General features: G+C 33.0%; 2 protein-coding genes across 3 annotated transcripts; one reads left to right on the plus strand and one right to left on the minus strand.

Annotated features, from left to right (window-relative positions):
• The first annotated feature begins 239 nt into the window (after window positions 1-239).
• On the plus strand, window positions 240-20247 carry LOC139529802 (actin, cytoplasmic-like). 2 transcript variants are annotated; one of them, XM_071325716.1, is made up of 3 exons: window positions 240-246; window positions 17802-17818; window positions 19089-20247. In XM_071325716.1, the coding sequence occupies exon 3, from the start codon at window positions 19095-19097 to the stop codon at window positions 20091-20093; it is 999 nt and encodes a 332-aa protein (XP_071181817.1). In that variant the 5' UTR covers window positions 240-246; window positions 17802-17818; window positions 19089-19094; the 3' UTR covers window positions 20094-20247. The 2 variants fall into 2 exon arrangements, with proteins under 2 accessions (XP_071181817.1, XP_071181816.1); XM_071325715.1 differs by lacking the exon at window positions 240-246 and having other exon boundaries at window positions 17446-17818.
• LOC139529792 (uncharacterized) lies at window positions 11010-12409 on the minus strand. The gene is made up of 2 exons (XM_071325691.1): window positions 12151-12409; window positions 11010-11801 (listed from the first exon to the last, which is right to left on the minus strand). Exons 1-2 carry the CDS (start codon window positions 12311-12313, stop codon window positions 11155-11157), a joined length of 810 nt encoding a protein of 269 aa, XP_071181792.1. The 5' UTR covers window positions 12314-12409; the 3' UTR covers window positions 11010-11154.
• Window positions 20248-21716: the final 1469 nt, after the last annotated feature.

Here is a 21716-nt window from a genome sequence, read left to right on the forward strand (position 1 = left end):
AATTCAATTAATTTGTAAAAACTGCAGTTTATATTTACAATTCGTGCCAATAATAATCTTCATAAAATATTCTTCAAGTGCTTCTTAACTTCATTATCGATGTGGGCCATTCTAAAATCGAAAACTAACAGCTGTGACTAATATGCAATAACATTTTTTTGGGTTTAAATCGGTATTACGTCTGTATATTAGAATCACTGCAATCGACTTTTATTGTTTGCTAATGATATACATCTTCAATTGTTGGTTAGTACTATGCATGCGCATGCAAAGCAGTATTTATTGGTCAGTAGACACGTCTGGCTATATTTGATAGTTTGCACACCTGTATGCCTGTATGTGTTAATCAGTACACCTGTTTAGCTGCTACGGTTGATCAGAACACAAACCCTTAAAACCGTATACGGAGGTATTGTATTTGATGATCCGTACATGTACGCATGCATTTCTGATATGATGGTCAGAACAACCGAATACCTGTATTTTATTGTTAGTATACTAGAATTTCGTATATGATTTTTATCAGTTTCAGAAATAATGATGCATATCTTGAAATTAGATTACAACTTCGGATGACTAAGATTAAAATAATATCGTGTAAATATTAGAGAAATGTATTGAATCATAATTCGTTGAAAAATGAAATCTCAAAGATGGTAGAAGACTTTCATTCTGCCCTGATCACATCATACAAAACCCCAAATAGGTCTATCTTAATTGCTGTCCATTTGTTTGAACAAAGAAGCATTATGATAGGGATATATCTATAGGCTCATACATTTTATTTGAATATATATGCAACTAAGAAAAATATATATTATTTAAGTTTTAGGCTATGCCAATTGCTTTATTTTAGTATTTAGTTATGCTTATTGCTTTATTTGTTAGCAAATGAGAAACTGATTGAATAGAAAACAGCTGTCTTTTATCCTGACTTGTTACGGGCATTTACCGGAAAATCTTGGGTTAAACCTGGTTATCTAGCTAGCTAGCGAACACTCTAATAGTTTCCCATGAATTTATGTTTTTTTTAAATAAAATAGTCCTTAAAATTCATAACTGCAGCTACAAACGATGTTTTTTTTACTGCCGCGCCATAAATAGTTTTTGATTTTTTCTTATTAATGAAAACTTCTTTGGTTTATTAATATAGTATTAATGAATGGGTGTTTTTATAATAGCCCTGTTGTATGTCCAAGGTCTGTAATAATAGTCGAGGAAGTCTGTAATGGCCAGAGGCAACGCCGAGGGCCATTACAGACATCCGAGACCATTATATGTTGCAATTGTGTGATAAAAAAGTCAATGTACTGATTATGCCTGTAATGGGTCCACTAAATACAATATATCTTATCTTATCTAATCTCGTACATAATAATTTATTAAAAGAAAAATACATAAGGTGTACAGGGAGTGTGAGTTATCATCTATTACCCAACTACCTTATATGTCGGTTATAAGACAACATAAATATTCAGTTTATTGATGGTGGCTGCAAAATGGTAGGAGTAGAAGTAGTAGACAACACAACCTTACTTGTTTATATTCTAACAAATATCCAATAGCATCAGTTTTATTTACATTACCTTGAATATGTCGGAACAATCAATACGACCACTGATATATTTTACTAATACTTGCATCATGTGTCATATATTTTATGTATCTAATGTTTAATCAGAAATACGTTATTTACTTAAAAATTTTACATTATGACGTAATGGTAAGGAAATTCTGTCGGAACAGATACTTAATGATAAAACAAACGACCTATTAAAATCTTAATTCTCACTTGACCTTGACATTAAGCGATTTGATTTTAATAGTAGTTTGTTTTTGTACTCATAGCCAGAAATTAATAGTGGTTTTGCTATTTAATATTCATAATATGTAAATGAGAATTGTACCACGTGATAGTAGTTTGAACTGGACTGGCTTGATATTATTAAAATCATTAAAATCTTTAAAACACGGATATTATAAGTTGCCCGTCACAGAGTCCTTATTGTGCTATTTTTAATTAATTAAAAATATATAATTGGCGACTAGAGATAAAAGAAATAGACTTTATACTGTTCGAATTATTTCGGTTCTTTACATACAGCTAATGATACAACTTGTTATGAATTTTATAACATAACAATGCATTCTGATTGGTTCCTTTATATACTTGTGATTTAAAGAATTTTAAGTTTTTCATTCTGCCGTCGATAGCCGAAAACTAACCCTCCCATTATTTATCACACCCAATATTTATAATCAGTAGTTTCAGTCTCATTTTCTGTGGAATGAATGCATTTTCTGTGGAATAAATGCGAAGAAAAATGTGAGCATGATTTTTCTTCGCATTTACGCAAACGTAAAAACAAATCTTTGAAAAAGAAGAGTTCAAAAGTTCCTTTACAATATTCTGATTCCGATTCGGACGACAGTATTCATGTCCCGAAGGTTAAATCGGCTAAGGCCAAAAAGTTTAAAAAGTCGGGTAGCTCCAGGGTGACAAAACACAAGTCAAGAGTAATATCAGAGTCATCTGATAGTTCTGACTATGATTCATTCGAGTCTAGTACTGATGATGATACTTCAAGTACATCAGGTACAGATTCGTCCTGTAAAAAGAAATCACTTAAAAAGCGAAAGGTTAAATCGGGTATGGTTGCTAAAGCAAGCGATGACGTGCAGAATCCACAAACTTGGCCCCATACTACACTTCAGTACGAATATATAAATAAATCTGTTTCATTTCAAGATTTAGATTTAAAGCTGTTTGTTGCAGGGGAATTAGAAATAATTGGATCAAGTAAAATTAAAGCTATCGAGAGAAATACTCGATTGTCCCTTTTGAAGAAAATTGTATATTACAGTTCCATTTATCAGTGGACATCTTTACTTGACTTCTATGCTGCCTTTTTGAGACAAATTGAAACGGGTGCTTAAACCTGGAAAGATACTCCTGATAATTTGGAAGTTCCTCTTTTGTCTAAATATGTCAAACAAGAGTTCGATAAGAAGCATTCTTTTGGGGCTAAAAAAGAGACCAAGACACATACTTTATGGTATTGTTCGTTATTTCAGAAAGATAAATGTTCAAAAACATCACCGCATAAAATTCTGATTAGAGGTGCTGAACGTGAGGTTAATCATTTTTGTGCCACTTGTTATAGATTAGACAAACTTAAAAGTCATCATCCTGAATGTTCGTCTGCATGTCCTCATCATAATGAATGACTAAATCAACATGTTCAGTTACCTGATTTTCAAAAGACATTATGGGGTTCTAGACATTCACTTAAATGCAGACTTTGTTGTAACAGTTATTTGGGTATAGATGATATGCAAAATTTTGTATCTATTCATAACATTGTTAAAAAATCTGGATTGTACAATTTTCAGGGTTGTAAAATTCCAATTTACTCTAAAATCAATATTATTTTTTTAAGAAGTTTGTTACAGAATTACAGTGACGCTCAGGTTTGTGACTTCTTAGAGTATGGATGGCCGGTGGGTCACGATGGGAGCCCGTTCAGGTCATCTTTTTCCCGTAATCATTCGGGGGCTACTGATTTTCCAGATGATATTGCCAAATATTTGAAAAAAGAAAGTTCTTATAAAGCAATTGTTGGACCATTTAAGGCAAATCCGTTCAGCTGTCCTTCAGCTTTATCTCCTTTAAATTCCGTTCCTAAAAAGGATTCAACAGAACGCAGAGTTATTGTCGATTTGAGCTTTCCAGAGGGCGAGGCGGTTAATTCTGGTATTTTCAAAGATCGTTATTTAGGCGATGAAATTTCAGTTTCGTATCCCACGGTTGATGATTTTATTATGTTAATTAAGAGTAAAGGTAAAGGTTGCAGAATGTTTAAGAGGGACCTGAAACGGGCTTATAGACAATTAGTCGTTGACCCCGGTGACATCCATCTCTTAGGTTACAAATGGAGAGGACACTTGTATTACGATCGTGTATTAACAATGGGGTTGAGATCTGCTGCATATATATGTATGCGAACAACAAATGCTATTGCATTTATATGTCAAAACATGGGTATAGATATTTTGAACTATTTAGATGATTTGGCTGGGTGTGATATTCCTTCCAGCAGTGATGATGCTTATGCTAAATTGGGTCTTATTTTACAGAATTGTGGCATTGAAGAATCAATTGAGAAGGCTTGTCCGCCTAGTACTAAAATGATGTTTATTGGCATTTTATTTGATTCTGAGAACATGACAATTTCTATTGATACTCAAAGATTGTCAGAGATTCTGCAGTTAGTTTCTAATTGGCTCTGTAGCACAAATTGTACAAAGAGAGAATTACAATCATTGCTGGGAAAATTAAATTTTGTATCTCAATGTGTGCGCTCTGGCCGATTTTTTGTGTCAAGGCTGTTAAATTGGTTAAGAGATTTTCCCGATAATGGGAAAATAGTAATTCCAACGGATTTTAAACGTGATTTATTCTGGTGGCAGGAATTTTTGCCTAGTTATAATGGGATTTCTATGATTTTATCTGATGAATTCTCAAACCCTGATCAATTGTTTTCTGTTGATGCATGTTTGACAGGATGTGGCGGATGGATGGACGGAAGATACTTTCACTGTTCATTTCCAGAGTTTATTTTAGATCAAAACTTGCATATAAATTTATTAGAGATGTTGACGATTGTAGTAGCCTTGAAATTATGGGGAAAACATTTCACAAATTTAAAGGTGATTATTTATTGCGATAATATGGTATCAGTACGTGTTTTGAATACAGGCGCCACCAGAAATGAGTTCCTGCAGTCGTGTTTGAGGGAAGTTTGTTTGATTGCAGCTGTAAATAATTTTGAGTTAAAAGCTAAACATATTTCAGGTTGCGATAACCGTTTACCAGATCTTTTGTCTAGATGGGATTTAGATTATAAATTTCAGTTAGACTTTTACGAGAGGACAAAAGGCATGTCCCTATTTAGAGATTTGATTTCTAAAGAATTGTTTCAGTTTGAACATATTTGGTAATTGTTTATTCGTGTTTTTGTAGATTTGCAAGTGCTAAGACGAGATATGTTTGTGACTAGGATTTCGGCTTTCGCGAAAGGTACTTTGGTTAATTTTAAAACGCAGTGGAGAGCTTATTTATTGTTTTGTAATTACTTTCATTTAGAACCGTTCGATATTGATTCTGAATTATTATGCACTTATTCCGAGTTTCTCAGTAGAAGTTTCAGATCAGCTCAATCTATTCGCAATTATTTAAACGGAGTTAAAGTTCTTTTCCTGTTGTTAGGATTACATGTGGATGTTTTTTCGTCTTACGAATTGAAGTTGACTATGAAAGGGTTAGATAGGAAATTAAAACATTTACCTAAACAGGCATTTCCTATTACTTTAGAAATTTTAGGAAAAATTCGTGAACATTTGAATTTGAATACGCCGCTAGATGCGACATATTGGTGTTTATTTCTTTTTGCTTTATTACTTTTAAGCAGGAAGTCTAATTTAGTTCCAGTATTAACCAAGAAATTTGACAAAAATAAACAGCTGTGCAGAGGTGATATTACAGTCTTTCCGTCTCTTATAATAGTTGCATTCAAATGGACAAAAACAATTCAGTTGGGTAATCGTATTTTAAGGATACCTTTGCTTGCATATCCTCTATCTAAATTTTGCCCAGTAAATGCATATAAAAGGATGTGTTCTTTAAATCCTTGCACGTCAGATGATGCCGCTTTTTCTTATAAAAAAAGGGGAAATGCATACCAATTACTTCAATCTAATTAAAAACCGATCTCTCATCGCTCCTGTTTCTGATATGTCGCCACGCGACATATCAGAAACAGGAGCGATGAGAGATCGGTTTTTAATTAGATTGCAATTACTTATAACCAGTTTCAGAATAAACTGAGAGAATTACTTTGTAAAATTGGGTTAAATCCAAATTTATTTTCTTCCCATAGTTTCCGAAGAGGTGGAGCAACGTTGGCATCGAAAGCAGGGGTTTCTCCTAGTTCTATCCAATTGATGGGTGATTGGAAAAGCAATTGCTATACTAAATATATTGTCAGTTCTTTGTCTGATAAAATCAATGTAGCGGAACAAATTAAAGACTTTGTTTTAAAATAAATTTTGCTCTTTATAGATTTTAGGTCTACTCTGGTGTGCGATTCCATAGCCAAGCATGTTAAAACTATTAGAAGGTGTCACTTGCAAGCCTTTCCTGGAGCAAATATTTGGGATATGATCAATTTGCTTAATTGTGGAACAATTCAGGTAAATTATGATATAATTCTGATGCATGTAGGAACCAACAATGTTGGTACCTATGAGATTGCTGATTTTGATATAGGCTATAATGTGCTTATCTCTACAATTGAGAAATTAGTTAAGCCACATACTGTCATAGTTATGTCAGCAATTATTCCACGCTTACTTGATTTTCAGAATACAAGTTATTTTGTCACTACTATTAATTCTAGATTAAGAAGTTTATGCTTTAAACGTGGTGTTCAGTTTGTAGCTACTTATAAACCTTTTTTAAAGTTTGGGATGCCAGTTTGTGAACTTTATTCACCCATCTGTAAGTTACATTTGAATTATTTTGGTAATTTAAAATTGACAAATTTTTTTGTTCAAGTATTGTCTCATTGTTAAACAAGAGGATGTTAAGTCTCATCTTGTTACTGTTAAACAGAAGGAGCAATCTTATTCTGTGCCTTTTTTGTCTAATTGTGCTTACAGTAGTGGGTGATTGTATATATCCTTAAGGGAACATTTTGTTTTCTGGCCAATCTTGTCAGAAAGATCTGACCATTCATGTCAGTGGTATTGTTTGATATCTGACCATTCATGTCGGTATTATTATATGTATTTGTTAGAAATATCTGACCAATCATGTCAGTGATATTTTTTGATTTCTGACCATTCATGTCAGTGATATTTTGTGATTTCTGACCATTCATGTCAGTATTTTCATTATTTTTGCTTGTAACTTAAATAGCTTTTAAATTTTGTTTAATATCAATCAATGTGCTGTAGTTACTGTTTGGCCGTTGGGGTTTTGGTGCTGAACATTGATTGGATTAACTTTAACGTCTATTATTGTTTTTTCATATGAAATTGTAATAATTTGCCAAAATTAAATGTTTTATTTTAATTCGTTTTAATTCCTACTGAGCTTTTATTTAGTATTGCTTTGCATCCAGTCGTCTCATATCTTTAATATATCTGCGTCTATTTACTTCGAAAGAGCAAATTGTGCTATTTTTAATTAATTAAAAATATATAATTGGCGACTAGAGATAAAAGAAATAGACTTTATACTGTTCGAATTATTTCGGTTCTTTACATACAGCTAATGATACAACTTGTTATGAATTTTATAACATAACAATGCATTCTGATTGGTTCCTTTATATACTTGTGATTTAAAGAATTTTAAGTTTTTCATTCTGCCGTCGAGAGCCGAAAACTAACCCTCCCATTATTTATCACACCCAATATTTATAATCAGTAGTTTCAGTCTCATTTTCTGTGGAAGTTTTATTTTTCAGTGTATGTTCCTTGCCGGTGTTACTGTGGATATACGAATTTACAATATAATCGACTGATTAAAGGACAATAAAGGAGCAATAGAGTTTATAACCGATAATTTGGATACGGATTAATTCACAATGGTGTAGATGTCAGATTTATCGTTGCCCGCTGAATACAGACGTGTGGTCAAAGTGTTGTTGATGAATGGTGGTGCTGAACATTGATTGGATTAACTTTAACGTCTATTATTGTTTTTTCATATGAAATTGTAATAATTTGCCAAAATTAAATGTTTTATTTTAATTCGTTTTAATTCCTACTGAGCTTTTATTTAGTATTGCTTTGCATCCAGTCGTCTCATATCTTTAATATATCTGCGTCTATTTACTTCGAAAGAGCAAATTTACAATCACTTTGATATTTCCGTTAAGTTGTCAGGCGGTCAAAATCAAAACAATGAACGCGAATTTAGTGAATTGTTCGTGCTTTCGTGAGTTTATTCTTCTTGAAATCGTGACATTTTAACTTTACGTGGGAACCTAGAGTTACAGGGGCGGATGCAGGAATTTTGGAAAGGGGGGGGGTGCTAACCCAGGGCAAAGGGGGGGTGCAGGGGGGGGGGGTGCAAAACATGTCCCGATACAAATGCATTGATCGGCAAAAATAAAGGGGGGTGCGCACCCCCGGAACCCCCCCCCCCCTGGATCCGCCACTGAGTTCAACGACTACACATACAAGGTTTGGACTTGCTTATTCTTTGGATGTTCAAGTTTCAAATTTCACCCCGGCAACCTGTTTTTGTAATGACCTTAGTAGCCAATTTTCAACACAAAGTTTGCAAATTTGACGTTTCAGCCATTTTAGCCTGTATTTTACACTGCAATGTTAAAGGCCTCTCGCTTCGATTTTTAAAATAGCTCAGGAACCTGTATTTTTGCAACAACAGTCATTATGTTTCGATTAAATGGTGTATATTGTTGTGTATATTCATTTTCTGCCCCGGCAACCTGTCTATCACTTAAATTAAAATTAAAACAGACATTTTTTTAAAAATTCCCTATCATTTTAATGTAATTTCCGTGACCCGTATCCGATTTCTTTAGTATAATATTCAAATAAGCAAAGTGGCGTTGATTTCTGGATATGTTGTTTTTGTACTTGTATAGATGAGTCAAGCCCTTTTCAACTAATTTTTTAGTATAGTTTGGTCATATGTTATACTGTGACGACGACGGCCAAAGTAAGGGGAGGGTTGGGCGCCAACTTATACATATTTAACCCTGCCAAATTCTCCATGTGCCTACCCAAAGTCAAAAGCCTGCAATTCAGTGGTTGTCGGGTTTTTTTTACCATATGTATATTTCTTTCATTGTTTTTTTTTTATACACAAATCAGACATTTAGTTTTATCGTTTGAATTGTTTTACGTTTGCCATTTCGCAGCCTTTTATAACTGACCATGCAATATGGATTTTCGCTCATTGTTGAAGTCCGTACGGAGACATATAGTTTTTATAGATGAATTTGGTCGTTATGTGACCTTTGGTTGTATTTCGCATTTGTCGCTACTTTGATTTTTGAACATTAATGATTTGGCTTTGAGCGTTTTTAATGAAGGCTAACAAAAAAGGCGTTGAATTCGGACTAATTTTAGTTAAACATTGTTATTTTCACTGTTTTCTGGTATGTATATAACTTAAGCATTTTGTATATGGCTAGAACACACCCGCTTGTCCATGAGTGAATTAATGTACCTACGCCTGATTTCTAGTCTGTATTGTTTTTTATTTGAATTGTCATCTGTTAAGGTCATGCTCATTATAAGGTGCACAATATTATCTGCTTTCAAAATCTTTCTGTTAGAACCCTTCCTGTTTATTTTTATTACAACCTGTAAGATCTGCCACACTCTCCCCAACACCAACACAAGATATATATGTAGGACTCTAAAGTGCGATGGGGACGCTAAAGTACGCTGGTCACGCTAAAGTGCGATTGTATACGCTAAAGTGCGATTTCTCCATACGCTAAAGTGCGATTTCTCCATACTCTAAAGTCCGATGGTCCGCGAGAGTATAGACGTAAGAATTGTACTTGGATTATGATGTTAACAGTCGTTTATACAAACCAAAAATGAATATGCCGGAAGACAAATTAAGAATATTTGATTGACAACCTATAAACTAAATGTCCATGACTTAATTTATGACCAAACCGTGTTTCGTCGATCGTCTGAAGCAATTGTGATGATTTTATTTGGATGCTGGAAGATGACGTGTGTCCTGCAGTCCATTTTACTTTATGGATACAAAACAGTATACGCATATGTATCGTATATCCTGCTTCTATTGGCAGCGAACGGATGCACTGAAACCATTGTTTACGTTGCAGTTTTCATTGCGGTTCCCGTTAGAATATTATCGATTTTTTTTTACGGAAAAGAGAAAGTTCGACGAATATCGCTCTTTTCTCGCATTTGAGATTAAAGCTAAACGCCTTGTTCAAATAAATGTTACTTATTCAGACAATGTGGTCGGTCTTTTAAATTTAGAAACTATCACTTTAGCTTATCATAAAAAAAATAATCATAAAGCCTATCACATTTGTTATACCTTAGCATACTAGCTTTTGCAAAAAGACTATTTTTTAAATCCATGTATTTTTATCTTTTTAACCTTATCATATTGGTCCATCACACTTTAGCGTGATATACCATCGTACTTTAGCAAACAAACAACCATCGCACTTTAGCGTTATACACCATCGTACTTTAGCGTAGACCATCGCACTTTAGCGTGGCCAGCGTACTTGAGAGTACCATCGCACTTTAGAGTCCTACATAACCTCCACGTACAAAAAGCGTTTGCACTTTTGAACAAATGCTATTTATGAAAATCGAATTAGATTATCTCCCCATGATAAAAAAGTGTTGGTAAAATTAATCAGAGTTATCTTACTTGACCACAAAGAGAGTCTAGCAATACACATTGGTTATACACAAACGTGACAAACATACAGACATATATATATCATACCAAATTCATAAACATTATATATATATATATATATATATATATATAAGTACGTCTGAGTCAGTGACAACCCTACAACAGATGTATCCATCGGATCGCCATCAATGATGGTGATACATGGCTGTGTACATAATGTATATACAACTCGTCTAAACATCAACCCAACAATGTTAAATCTGTAAATTTGCTTTCGCAAATTTTTTTTTTGCAAAAATTTTTAAATTTGCTTCAGATTCAACATTGTTGGGTTGATGTTTAGACGAGTTGTATATATATTTATAGATTATTACATGGCATTTTCCATATTGGCCATGGTATCAGCCCTAGACTCCCATATCAAGCCAGAGGGCTTTAGCCCGAGGGCTTGATATGGGTCGAGGGCTGATACCAGGGCCAATATGGAAAATGACATGTCATAATCTATTTATCACATATTTTCATGCTGGAGAAAAATGAAGGAATATTTCAAATTATTTTTTTTATTTTCAACAATAATAACATTTGAATAAAGAAAAATTTAAAAAAATGTATCACAGTGCATTAACAATTTGTATCACAGTGAAAAAGTAAAGTGATGAGAATAATTCAACAAATATATAACAATAATCTTATTTTTCAGAGTTGTAAATGTTTATTGTAACATTGCCAATTGAAGCTTGTGGAAGAATTGAAAATGTAGAACATTTTCCACTGTTTATTTTCACATTTTTTTCTACAGATTCAAAATTTTCAATTGTTTTGCAAACTTCATTTAATTCAACAGTGTCAAAAATATCGTCCTCCGGAAAATCTGCAGATGTGGCTTCAAAGCTAGTGTTTGGAGTTGGTTCTTGTGGTATTAATCCCCGACTTCCTGAACCAATATCTGATAAGATATTTGACATAGTTTGCTGTTGCTGTAATGATGCTGAACTATACTCATTGACGGAAGCAACATTCTTATGGCCTGTCAACTGCATGACGGTAGTAGCCTCCACATTGGAGTGAAGAAGTGAGGACACTGTAGTTTTGCGAACACTATGGTTAACCTTTCTTCCTGTAAGACCACCTTTCATAGACATTTTTTTAGCTAAATCTCCTAGAGTATTTTTACCCAATGGCTGCATGGTAAACCATGTTTGTTTAGCATTTTCACTGGCATCAGGTTGTACCATCCTTTTAATACTTAGATAAAAGCGACTGTCTGGAGTCAGAGCATCTTCAGGGCGGCGACGAATATATTGCTTGAATGCATTCACTGGACAGCGTGGATTATCTATTTTAAGAAAATGAAAATATCAAGGACATGCATCATATTAAATTGAAACATTATATCTACATTTTAAACAATTTATTTTAAGGTGAATAAGCTTTAGTGATATATATCTATTCTTTTCATTTGTTCATGTTTCCATTTTGAGTTCTTTGATGTGCATAGCTAGATATTTCTGGATATTTTGTGTTTTTTGGGGTGTTTTTTTTTATATTCTTTTTAAAAGTACATGTAAGTTATATACATGATATATGTATGAATTAATTTTGTAGGTATACTTGTGTGGTGGTTTCTGTATTTATCATTTACTGTCAATTTTATATTAATTTTTAATAAATCGAAAGAAAGTTACCTGGTGTTGCAAACATTTTAGGTGCAAATGCTCTACTGTCACTGTGTCCCGTCCTGGTTTTAGTCAGCCTTTCATTGTATTCCAAATATTGCTCTCCACTTGCTGTTGTCATCATTTTTATGTCTCCAAATAACATGTCAGTATGCTCCTTCCTTCCCCTCATACCAAAGTGCAAAGTATTATTTAACCATATGGTATTAAGTAGTGCCTCAGGGTTGCCTAAAAGTAAGAATTGACAGTTCAGATTATAGGATAATATTAAAACGTTACGTCTACTATGTATAGCTAGAAGTTGTTTACATTCATTATCAATAATGACACTTTACATGTATATAGAAGACTGAAGCATATTTTCAAAAAAAAAATTACAGATCTAACATTGTTGGGTTGATGTTTAGACGAGTTGTATATACATTATGTACACAGCCATGTATCACCATCATTGATGGCGATCCGATGGATACATCTGTTGTAGGGTTGTCACTGACTCAGACGTACTTATGAATATAATTATTTTCTGTGACTGTATCTTACATTAATTTGTAGGATCCTTTACTATAGATAATTTAGCTGATCTGTAACAATAACATCTTCATGCCTTATATATCATGTACTGTAGTACGCCGCTAGATTAAAACTGACGTGGAAAGGTAACACATGCCCACCGAAAGCTCTTTTTTGAGAGCCCAGGTGGTCATGTGGTCTAGCGGGACGGCTGCAGTGCAGGCGATTTGGTGTCACGATATCACAGTAGCATGGGTTCGAATCCCGGCGAGGGAAGAACCAAAAATTTGCGAAAGCAAATTTACAGATCTAACATTGTTGGGTTGATGTTTAGACGAGTTGTATATATATATATACGAGGAGGTGGTACCACAAAGTTATTTAGTACTTAATAAAGCATTTCTAGAAATATACATGTCGCTTATAAATTTAACAACAATTCTAATTATATCAGTCTCACTACACGTATACAAAAAATTAAATCTTGTTTCATTAGTCATATTCAAAAAGAGGGAACTATTTCACTAATTTTGGAAAACAATTGGTCTCTAATTATATTTAGTTTTGTACATTTTAAAGTGAAATGAAATTCATCTTCTACTTCTGAGAGACATAAAGGACAAATTCTTTCTTCTACAGGGGTTTTAGTGTGACGCCCTTGTTCAATTCTAAGAACACTATTACTAATGCGAATTTTAGCAAAATGCCCTATTACTTTTCTGTCTATATTTAACAATAAATAGGTTTCCAATTTATTATTTTCTTTAAGCTGTCTATATGTTCTCAGCTTATTACCGTGTACTGATTTATTATCACAAAATATATTTTCTTTCCAATAATTAAGATATCTATCATTAAGTTTGGTATGAATTGCATATAATAAACGCATTTTAATTGATTGATTGATTGATTATCTTTATTTCCTCCATATATATGAAGATGTCACAACTTATATTATAAGAACAGATTCAAGAACATAACACTAACATATTTACATATATCTTCTAAACAACATCAAAGTATATAAACAGCAATAAAAAAAAGTCCATAGGTAGTTACATAACTATATGAAATAGAGTCGGAAACAAAACGTCTATAATTCACCAATTTCATACAAGAACAATATTAGTTAAGATCAAATATGAGACTATACAGATCATAATTGAAGACCTGATATAGTTTATACATATAATCTGCCATGTTGCACATCAAGAGGCTCCATACATCAGCATTTACAGTTTGCATGGTATGATTCATACTTCCAAGTAACGACTCGACAATTTCGTCATCATCTTGATTAAAGAAACGAACGGAATCTTCTACGTCAAGAATATCGACAATTTTGTATAAAAAAAGAAGATGTGGTATGATTGCCAATGAGACAACTATCCACAAAAGACCAAAATAACACAGACATTAACAACTATAGGTCACCTTACGGCCTTCAACAATGAGCAAAGCCCATATCGCATAGTCAGCTATAATAGGCCCCGATAAGACCATGTAAAAAAATTCAAACGAGAAAACTAAGTGTAGAACATTTCTGTCCGAATTTGTAAAAGAGATGCACAGCAAAGTATAAAATGCATAAGTATATCCGTATTATATAAGTTACACAAGGAGCATTTGCCTGTTTGAATAGCTATGGCTCCTAATTTCACAAGCCTCATAAATTTTGAATTAAGAGTGGATAAGTTACCGCTAGTCGTAACAAAAAGTTTTTGCAAATTTAATTTGAACTTTGATGGTAGCCAATGACCAATATTTTGACTCTAAATTTGTAATTCTTTTATCATATAAAGAGACCAAACTTCACTACAATAAAGAAGTATAGGCTTAACACAAGCATCAAAAAGCTTTATGTGAGGTAAAACATTGATATCTTCAGAAAATAACAGTTTTCTAATACAAAATATAGCTATTGAGGCTTTTTTACAAAGAGGTCTCACTGCTTCTGTAAAACTACCAGATGGTTTAAACAGTATATCTATATATTTATATTCTGTACAGTGTTCCAAAATATTATCAATAAAAACAAACTTGTCTTTTGTAAGTTTTTTACCTGATTTGTTAAAAATCATAACTTTGGTTTTGTCAAGATTTACTGTTAAATCCCAACTTGTGAAATATAAATTAAGCTTGTCGAGGCATTTTTTGTAAGCCATTAGCAGATTCAGAAATAAGGACTAAATCATCAGCGTATAACAGACATGATATATCATTATCATTTAACTTGGATTGTTCACATGTGGAGTCAAAAATAGATGGTAAATCATTAATATATAAAGAAAACAATGTAGGGCTTAAATACACCCTTGTTTTACCCAAACTGAGGAATTAAAAAAAATCAGTGAAAATTTCGATTGACGCGAAAGCAAAGCCTCGATTAAAACTCCATAGAGCGGATTATAATTTGAATAACTTAACTTCATCACATTTCTCTTTGGTATATTTACATACTGACTTATACAGGAAAAATTAAAAAAAAAAAAACGTTCAAAAACATTTTTTTTTAGAGTATATTGGTACTACCAGGACATAGTTTCACCAACATAACATCTACTAAGATACGACTCTGAATCATCAATTTTATCGAGAGGAACCTAAAGGAATTATGTGAAAACATATATTCTTTTCTTAGTATCACATATCTCTATATGTAGGTCTGTCATCTATATCAACTGACTGCCACATCCCAAGATATTCTTCGTCATATAATCAGATTTATCTTGTCAAAGAATCTTTCTGTCTATTGAAGGGTTCGACGACTTACAGAAAAGAGCGACGATTTACAGAAAAGAACCGAAAAGGACCGAAAAGAACCGAAAAGGATATTGATTGTTTAGTTAAAACATTACAACAATTCCTCATAAAGTTTTGGGAATGAGTATATATATATATATATATCACGTAAAATAGAAAATATCGTATAAAACATTACGGAAATTTAACAGGAGTTATTGAATAAATACTAATAAGTTTGAGTATTTTGTTCTATGTGTTTGCCTTTGTTTGTGTTTTGTGTGTGTGTGTATTACATGTTAAATTAATACACATTAATTATGACTTTGACATGTTAAACTTGTCTATGATTTGAAATCGTTAAAGAAAGGTCCCGTTATCTCCATGCACAAGCTTATCTATAATAGATACATGTAGCGCAGGCCAATATTTATCACCATCGGACATCGTTTCGTTAATCTACATATCTGTTTTAAGTGGTTTATTAGATGAAATAAATAGAAATCAACAGGCTATTAACTTTTTCACACCCTTTAATCTATACGCTATTTATAAGGTAAACAATTATCAATTATACCGAGAGCGGGTGCACTTTTCATTTATTTATATTTCCTATGAAAGACGAAATGAAAAGACTATAAAATACTAATAATTGGGACTATTATACTATTAAAGTAAGTATCATAATCCGATCTGATAACGATGTCATTTTTTTCATTAATAAATCTTCTTTTATTCCCATGTAACCCTTTGTTTTAAACAAGAAATTGAAACTAAACAAGAATTTCGTAAAGTTTGGCAAGTTTTACATGTAGCAGGACTTTCATAACTGAGCATTAGGAGAGTTGTATATATTTTGTTTTTTTATGTTTAAGACGGGCATGGAAGAGCTCGAGACACTAATTGTATTAATTACCAAATGATTATGTCAGATAGAATATGTTCCACATCTTTGATTTTGGATACATTTTGAAGCTATAGGAGAGGAACACATAACAGGTTAATTTTTCCGTGATGTGATTTTTTTTATATAGGAGATAGGCTATTTGAGCTAGAGAGTAAACTTCTGTGTTATTTTATATTAATTAATTATTTGAAAATATTTCCTCCAAAGCAGGTGTTGATGTGGTTTGTGTTTCTTGTTTCTTGTTTTTATATTGATTAATCTGTTGGTTTTCTCGTTTGGATGTTTTTTTCAATAGTCATTTTTAGGGGGCCCTAAGAATAAGAAGAAAAATAACATTGATGTATTAAAAAGATTTCAAAATGTTATACGGAAATTATACGTTCTTTTGTTTAAACTTTTTAAAAGATATGTATACTATGTCATTTTCTCAGTAAATACAATTTTACATCTATATTTAAACACATCGTATTTCATGTATATTTTCCTTATGTATTATACCCATTATTTTCAAATGACCACGTTGCAATTTGTTGAGGCTTATCTCCAGTAAATAAGGTTGTAGCTTCGCTGGCGGTTGAGTTAAAACCAAAGACTTGAAAATTAACTGAAAATAGTTATTCATAGCTAATTCGTCTTATCTTTTCTAAAGGTTTATTGATCAGATATCTGATGTTATTATTTTATCACAAGAAACACGATATGTTCTCTCTGAGATGGTAGAGAGAAAACGAAACGTTAAATTTGCACACTTAAACAAAGTCCAATTATGTTTTTCTTTAACGTAAATAAAGCAATAACAAATAAATAATATATTTTTTTTAGAGAGAATTGATGAAAACGAACCGGATTTTAAAAGGACAAATTTGCTTGGTTGATTTGTGTGACCATTTATATCCGTAAACTATACATGTTACATCACTTCTTTGTACAGCAATTTTTTTTTTATATCTTATTTATATGTACAAAATATAACAATGCTTGCACCTTCATCATAAACATGTTTTAACATGCAATCACCATAATAATTTTTGTAAAGTTTGCAGAAAAAAACCTCATTTCTGGTTTTACACCTGATGGTTTTACACCAAATAAAGGTATGATACCGAAGTGTAAGATCATTATGAATATTTTTTTTTTTTTTAAAATAGATAAATCCATGCTCCAAAAAGCATGACGTTTAAACAGGCGTATCAAACTGAAAGCTTTTACTATATCTATCTGCAAATATTATTCATATCTTATCACCATATATGGTAACATCTCGCTTTCTTAAAAAGGTACATTGACGAGGAAGACAAGTTAATAAAACTAGTGTGAATTTTAAAGTCTTCCCAGTCAATTGTTGTGACAGTAATAGAAAGGTCGTAACAAGGTAATACAAAATCTAAAATGGACGATGAAGACGTAGCCGCTTTAGTAATTGACAATGGATCAGGAATGTGTAAAGCTGGATTTGCTGGAGATGATGCTCCAAGAGCTGTTTTCCCATCAATTGTAGGAAGACCCAGACATCAGGTTTGTTAGCATTTAAAGTTAAAAAACATTTTATCAAACTATACACCTTATCGCTATTTAGTTCAATCCGAAAATAAACATACGCTTAGAAAAATTCCTGTGTTGGTCAAGTGTCCCAAAAACTAAGGTCATCAGTAACGAGCTGAGGGAGGAAAAAAGTTAGAACACGAACATTTTGAAACTTTGATAGAATATTATCCACTTTTTTGAAACACAAATTAAAGTAACAAAAATGCTTTGTTTGAACAGTTTACCATAATAAGCATAATACATTGTTTTAAAAGGGCCCCACATACTTTCAACTGCATGAAAAAGTAACTTCAGAACTTATCCAGATAGGTATAAATAGCGATTAGGTGTATTAAGTAAATATTGTTTAATTTTATTCATCCAATTGCCTTGCTACACAATGGACAGCAAAATTATGTGGTGTTTTTGTTTGTTTATACAAAACCATCTATTTCAATATCTGTTTCTCATCTTTTTCACAAATCGATAAAGTGTTTTGTACCGTTCACGTTGCCGGTACACGTTGCCGGTACCCATATTTGGTGATGATTTACACATGAGTGGCTTTGGCTACACCCACGTATGCACATTCTTGAAAACAAATATTTGTGTCACACATCGTTCTTTAACGCTCAAATGTTTGTTTGTTTTTATTAATTTTTGTATGTCATCGATCAGACATAGAAATGATTTTAATATTTCCAAACTGATTGCCTGCACGTTCGCCCGCTGTCAAATGAGTGAATATAAGAAATATTTGAAACAAAATAAGTCAATTACAAACAAACAAACATTACCACTTACACTGCAAAAACAAACATAATCTAAACTGCTAGTCAATTGTATAATTAGTATTGTATATGTTGAATGAATAAATACTTTATTGCAAAAAGCACATATATGCTATATCAACAAAAACATATTTACAACTTGACAAATGTTAAACAGCAGATATTACCGTCGTATCAAATTGTACGACGCATCTTGAGAGCACTGCAAGTCTTCAAGATCGACCTCGCTCTGGAAAGCACTTTCAATGTATATAAATACGCATATCGTAAAACCAAATATTAAGGAACAATTTACATTCTCTCATTTTCAATATGAACAGAAAGGTGGAATTCGTAATTCCTTCAGATAAGTTTGTTTTCTTTGTACTAGATCAATGTTAGAAAATATAAATTAGAGGGTAAATGGTCGGAAAAAAATCGATAGGATTTATATACAATTGATATTGATATGGACGTTTTGTGGTTTCCAGGGTGTAATGGTTGGTATGGGACAAAAAGACAGTTACGTTGGTGATGAAGCCCAAAGCAAAAGAGGAATCCTCACACTGAAATATCCTATTGAACATGGAATTGTCACAAACTGGGACGATATGGAGAAGATCTGGCATCACACTTTCTACAATGAACTTCGTGTGGCACCAGAAGAACATCCCGTTTTACTGACAGAAGCTCCTCTCAACCCTAAAGCCAACAGAGAAAAGATGACCCAAATTATGTTCGAAACCTTCAACTCCCCAGCTATGTACGTTGCTATTCAAGCCGTATTGTCTTTATACGCGTCTGGTCGTACAACTGGTATTGTGTTGGACTCTGGTGATGGAGTATCCCACACAGTACCTATCTATGAAGGTTATGCCCTTCCTCACGCTATTATGAGGTTGGATCTCGCCGGACGTGACCTTACAGACTATCTGATGAAAATTCTAACGGAACGTGGATATTCTTTCACAACCACAGCCGAAAGAGAAATCGTTAGAGACATTAAAGAAAAATTGTGCTATGTAGCATTAGACTTTGAACAAGAAATGCAAACAGCCTCTTCATCGTCATCATTAGAGAAAAGCTACGAATTACCTGACGGACAGGTTATCACAATCGGCAATGAAAGATTCAGATGTCCAGAGGCAATGTTACAACCATCTTTCTTGGGCATGGAATCCGCAGGTTTGCATGAAACGACATACAATAGTATCATGAAATGTGACGTTGATATTCGTAAAGACTTGTATGCTAATACCGTACTTTCTGGTGGTTCAACCATGTATCCAGGAATTGCCGACCGTATACAAAAAGAAATAACAGCGCTTGCTCCACCAACAATGAAAATCAAGATCATTGCTCCACCAGAAAGGAAATATTCTGTCTGGATTGGTGGTTCTATCTTGGCTTCACTTTCTACCTTCCAACAAATGTGGATAAGCAAACAGGAATACGACGAATCTGGTCCATCCATCGTCCACAGAAAGTGTTTTTAAACTGCAGAACGTCTTGCTCAGAACTTCAACTAATTGTTATAATACATATATTTGCGTTGATATGCAACTTTTGTATCATTTGTATATTCAAATTATTTTATGTAATTTTCGTTAAAGTCTTTGAAATACACAAAAATAAAACAGTAAAAAGTAATTTAAAGTGTTGTTTAATATATGTAATGTTGATTGGGCTTTAAAAAAAGTAAAAAAAAAAGACATGTAAGATACAAGGATAACAATGATCTTCTATGTATCCTGCTTTGCATCGACAGCAGCCCATTTTGTTCGTTATATTACCAGTCTGCAAAGGGAATCAAAATCATCTTCGGTGTATTTGTTTCGGGAATCGGTTTGGTTTTTCATAAACTAAGATTTTGCATGACTTAAACAAAGAATTTATTTATTTCTCATTTTTGAAGAAAATTCTCTGTTAAATGAGACGATGCTGTCGATATTAAAATAGGAAATACGAAATAATTTGTGAATATAAAGCCAAGACGACTATTCTTGTATATACAGATCTAAAATCGTGAAGCATTTATCTGGTGATTGAGATGCAGGCCGTTTTATTTTGTTTGTGTCTTGTAAAGGGGTAAATTCAGTTAATAAATATACGTCATCAGGGACCGCCCATTTGGGGGAGAGCTTTCTGTCTAAAAGTGAAGTCATGTGCTCTTCTGATTGGTAGATAATGTTTGTAATAAATATTTTATGGTAAATGGATCAAAACTAGAGTTGAAAAAAAATAATAAATAAATGCTGAATGTACTATTTTTCCCCCCTACATGGTTGAAAAGTAATGGGGGTCAGTATAGGAATTCAGTGCGAATCTACATTGTTTGTAAACAAGGCCATGTGAATGCCCAAAAATGCCGCATGACCCTATGTTTTTATTGTTGCAAAAGATAGGGCTACATTTGTACTTTCATGAATGATATATGAAAGTTTTTAATTTCTAAAGGTAAATCAGGTATAAATTTATTTCCACACATAGATTAGCATTAAAGTCAATGGCAGATTTTTTTTACTGAATTTACCCCTATAGGAAAATATGCACTTTTTCACTGTACTTGTCCAAGGCCACACAATAATCACAAAACTCATTTCCTGTAAATGTTAATGTAATGGAAGGATTTTGGAACCTTTTGAAGTTGCTTTTTACACAAATTTCTATCTTTAACTGCGGTTATCCAGGATGCACTCAGTGTACTGTGAGAGAAGCATGGAGTATATGGTAAAAATCAGTTTTTGTGTCCAGATTGAAAGAAACAATAGAAATTACACTTGAGAGTTATGATATCAATGAAAGGCATAAATATTCTCCCCATTTACATTTTTTGGATTTCAAATATTTTGGCCACGAGCATCACTGAAGAGACATGTATTGTCGAAATGCGCATCTGGTGCAAGAAAATTTGTACCGTTAATTTTATTACTACCACTGGGTCGATGCCTCTGCTGGTGGACTATTAGTCCCCGAGGGTATCACCAGCCCAGTAGCCAGTACTTCGGTACTGGCATGAACATACGGATTTTTTGTGTTATTAAAATTTGCTGTTACAAAATATTAGAAATTATTATAAATTAAGGAATGTATCTCCCTCATGCAAAGCTCTGATTCCT

Source organism: Mytilus edulis, chromosome 7, assembly GCF_963676685.1.
Source record: "Mytilus edulis chromosome 7, xbMytEdul2.2, whole genome shotgun sequence".
In the NCBI taxonomy this organism is placed as follows: Eukaryota; Metazoa; Mollusca; class Bivalvia; order Mytilida; family Mytilidae; genus Mytilus; species Mytilus edulis.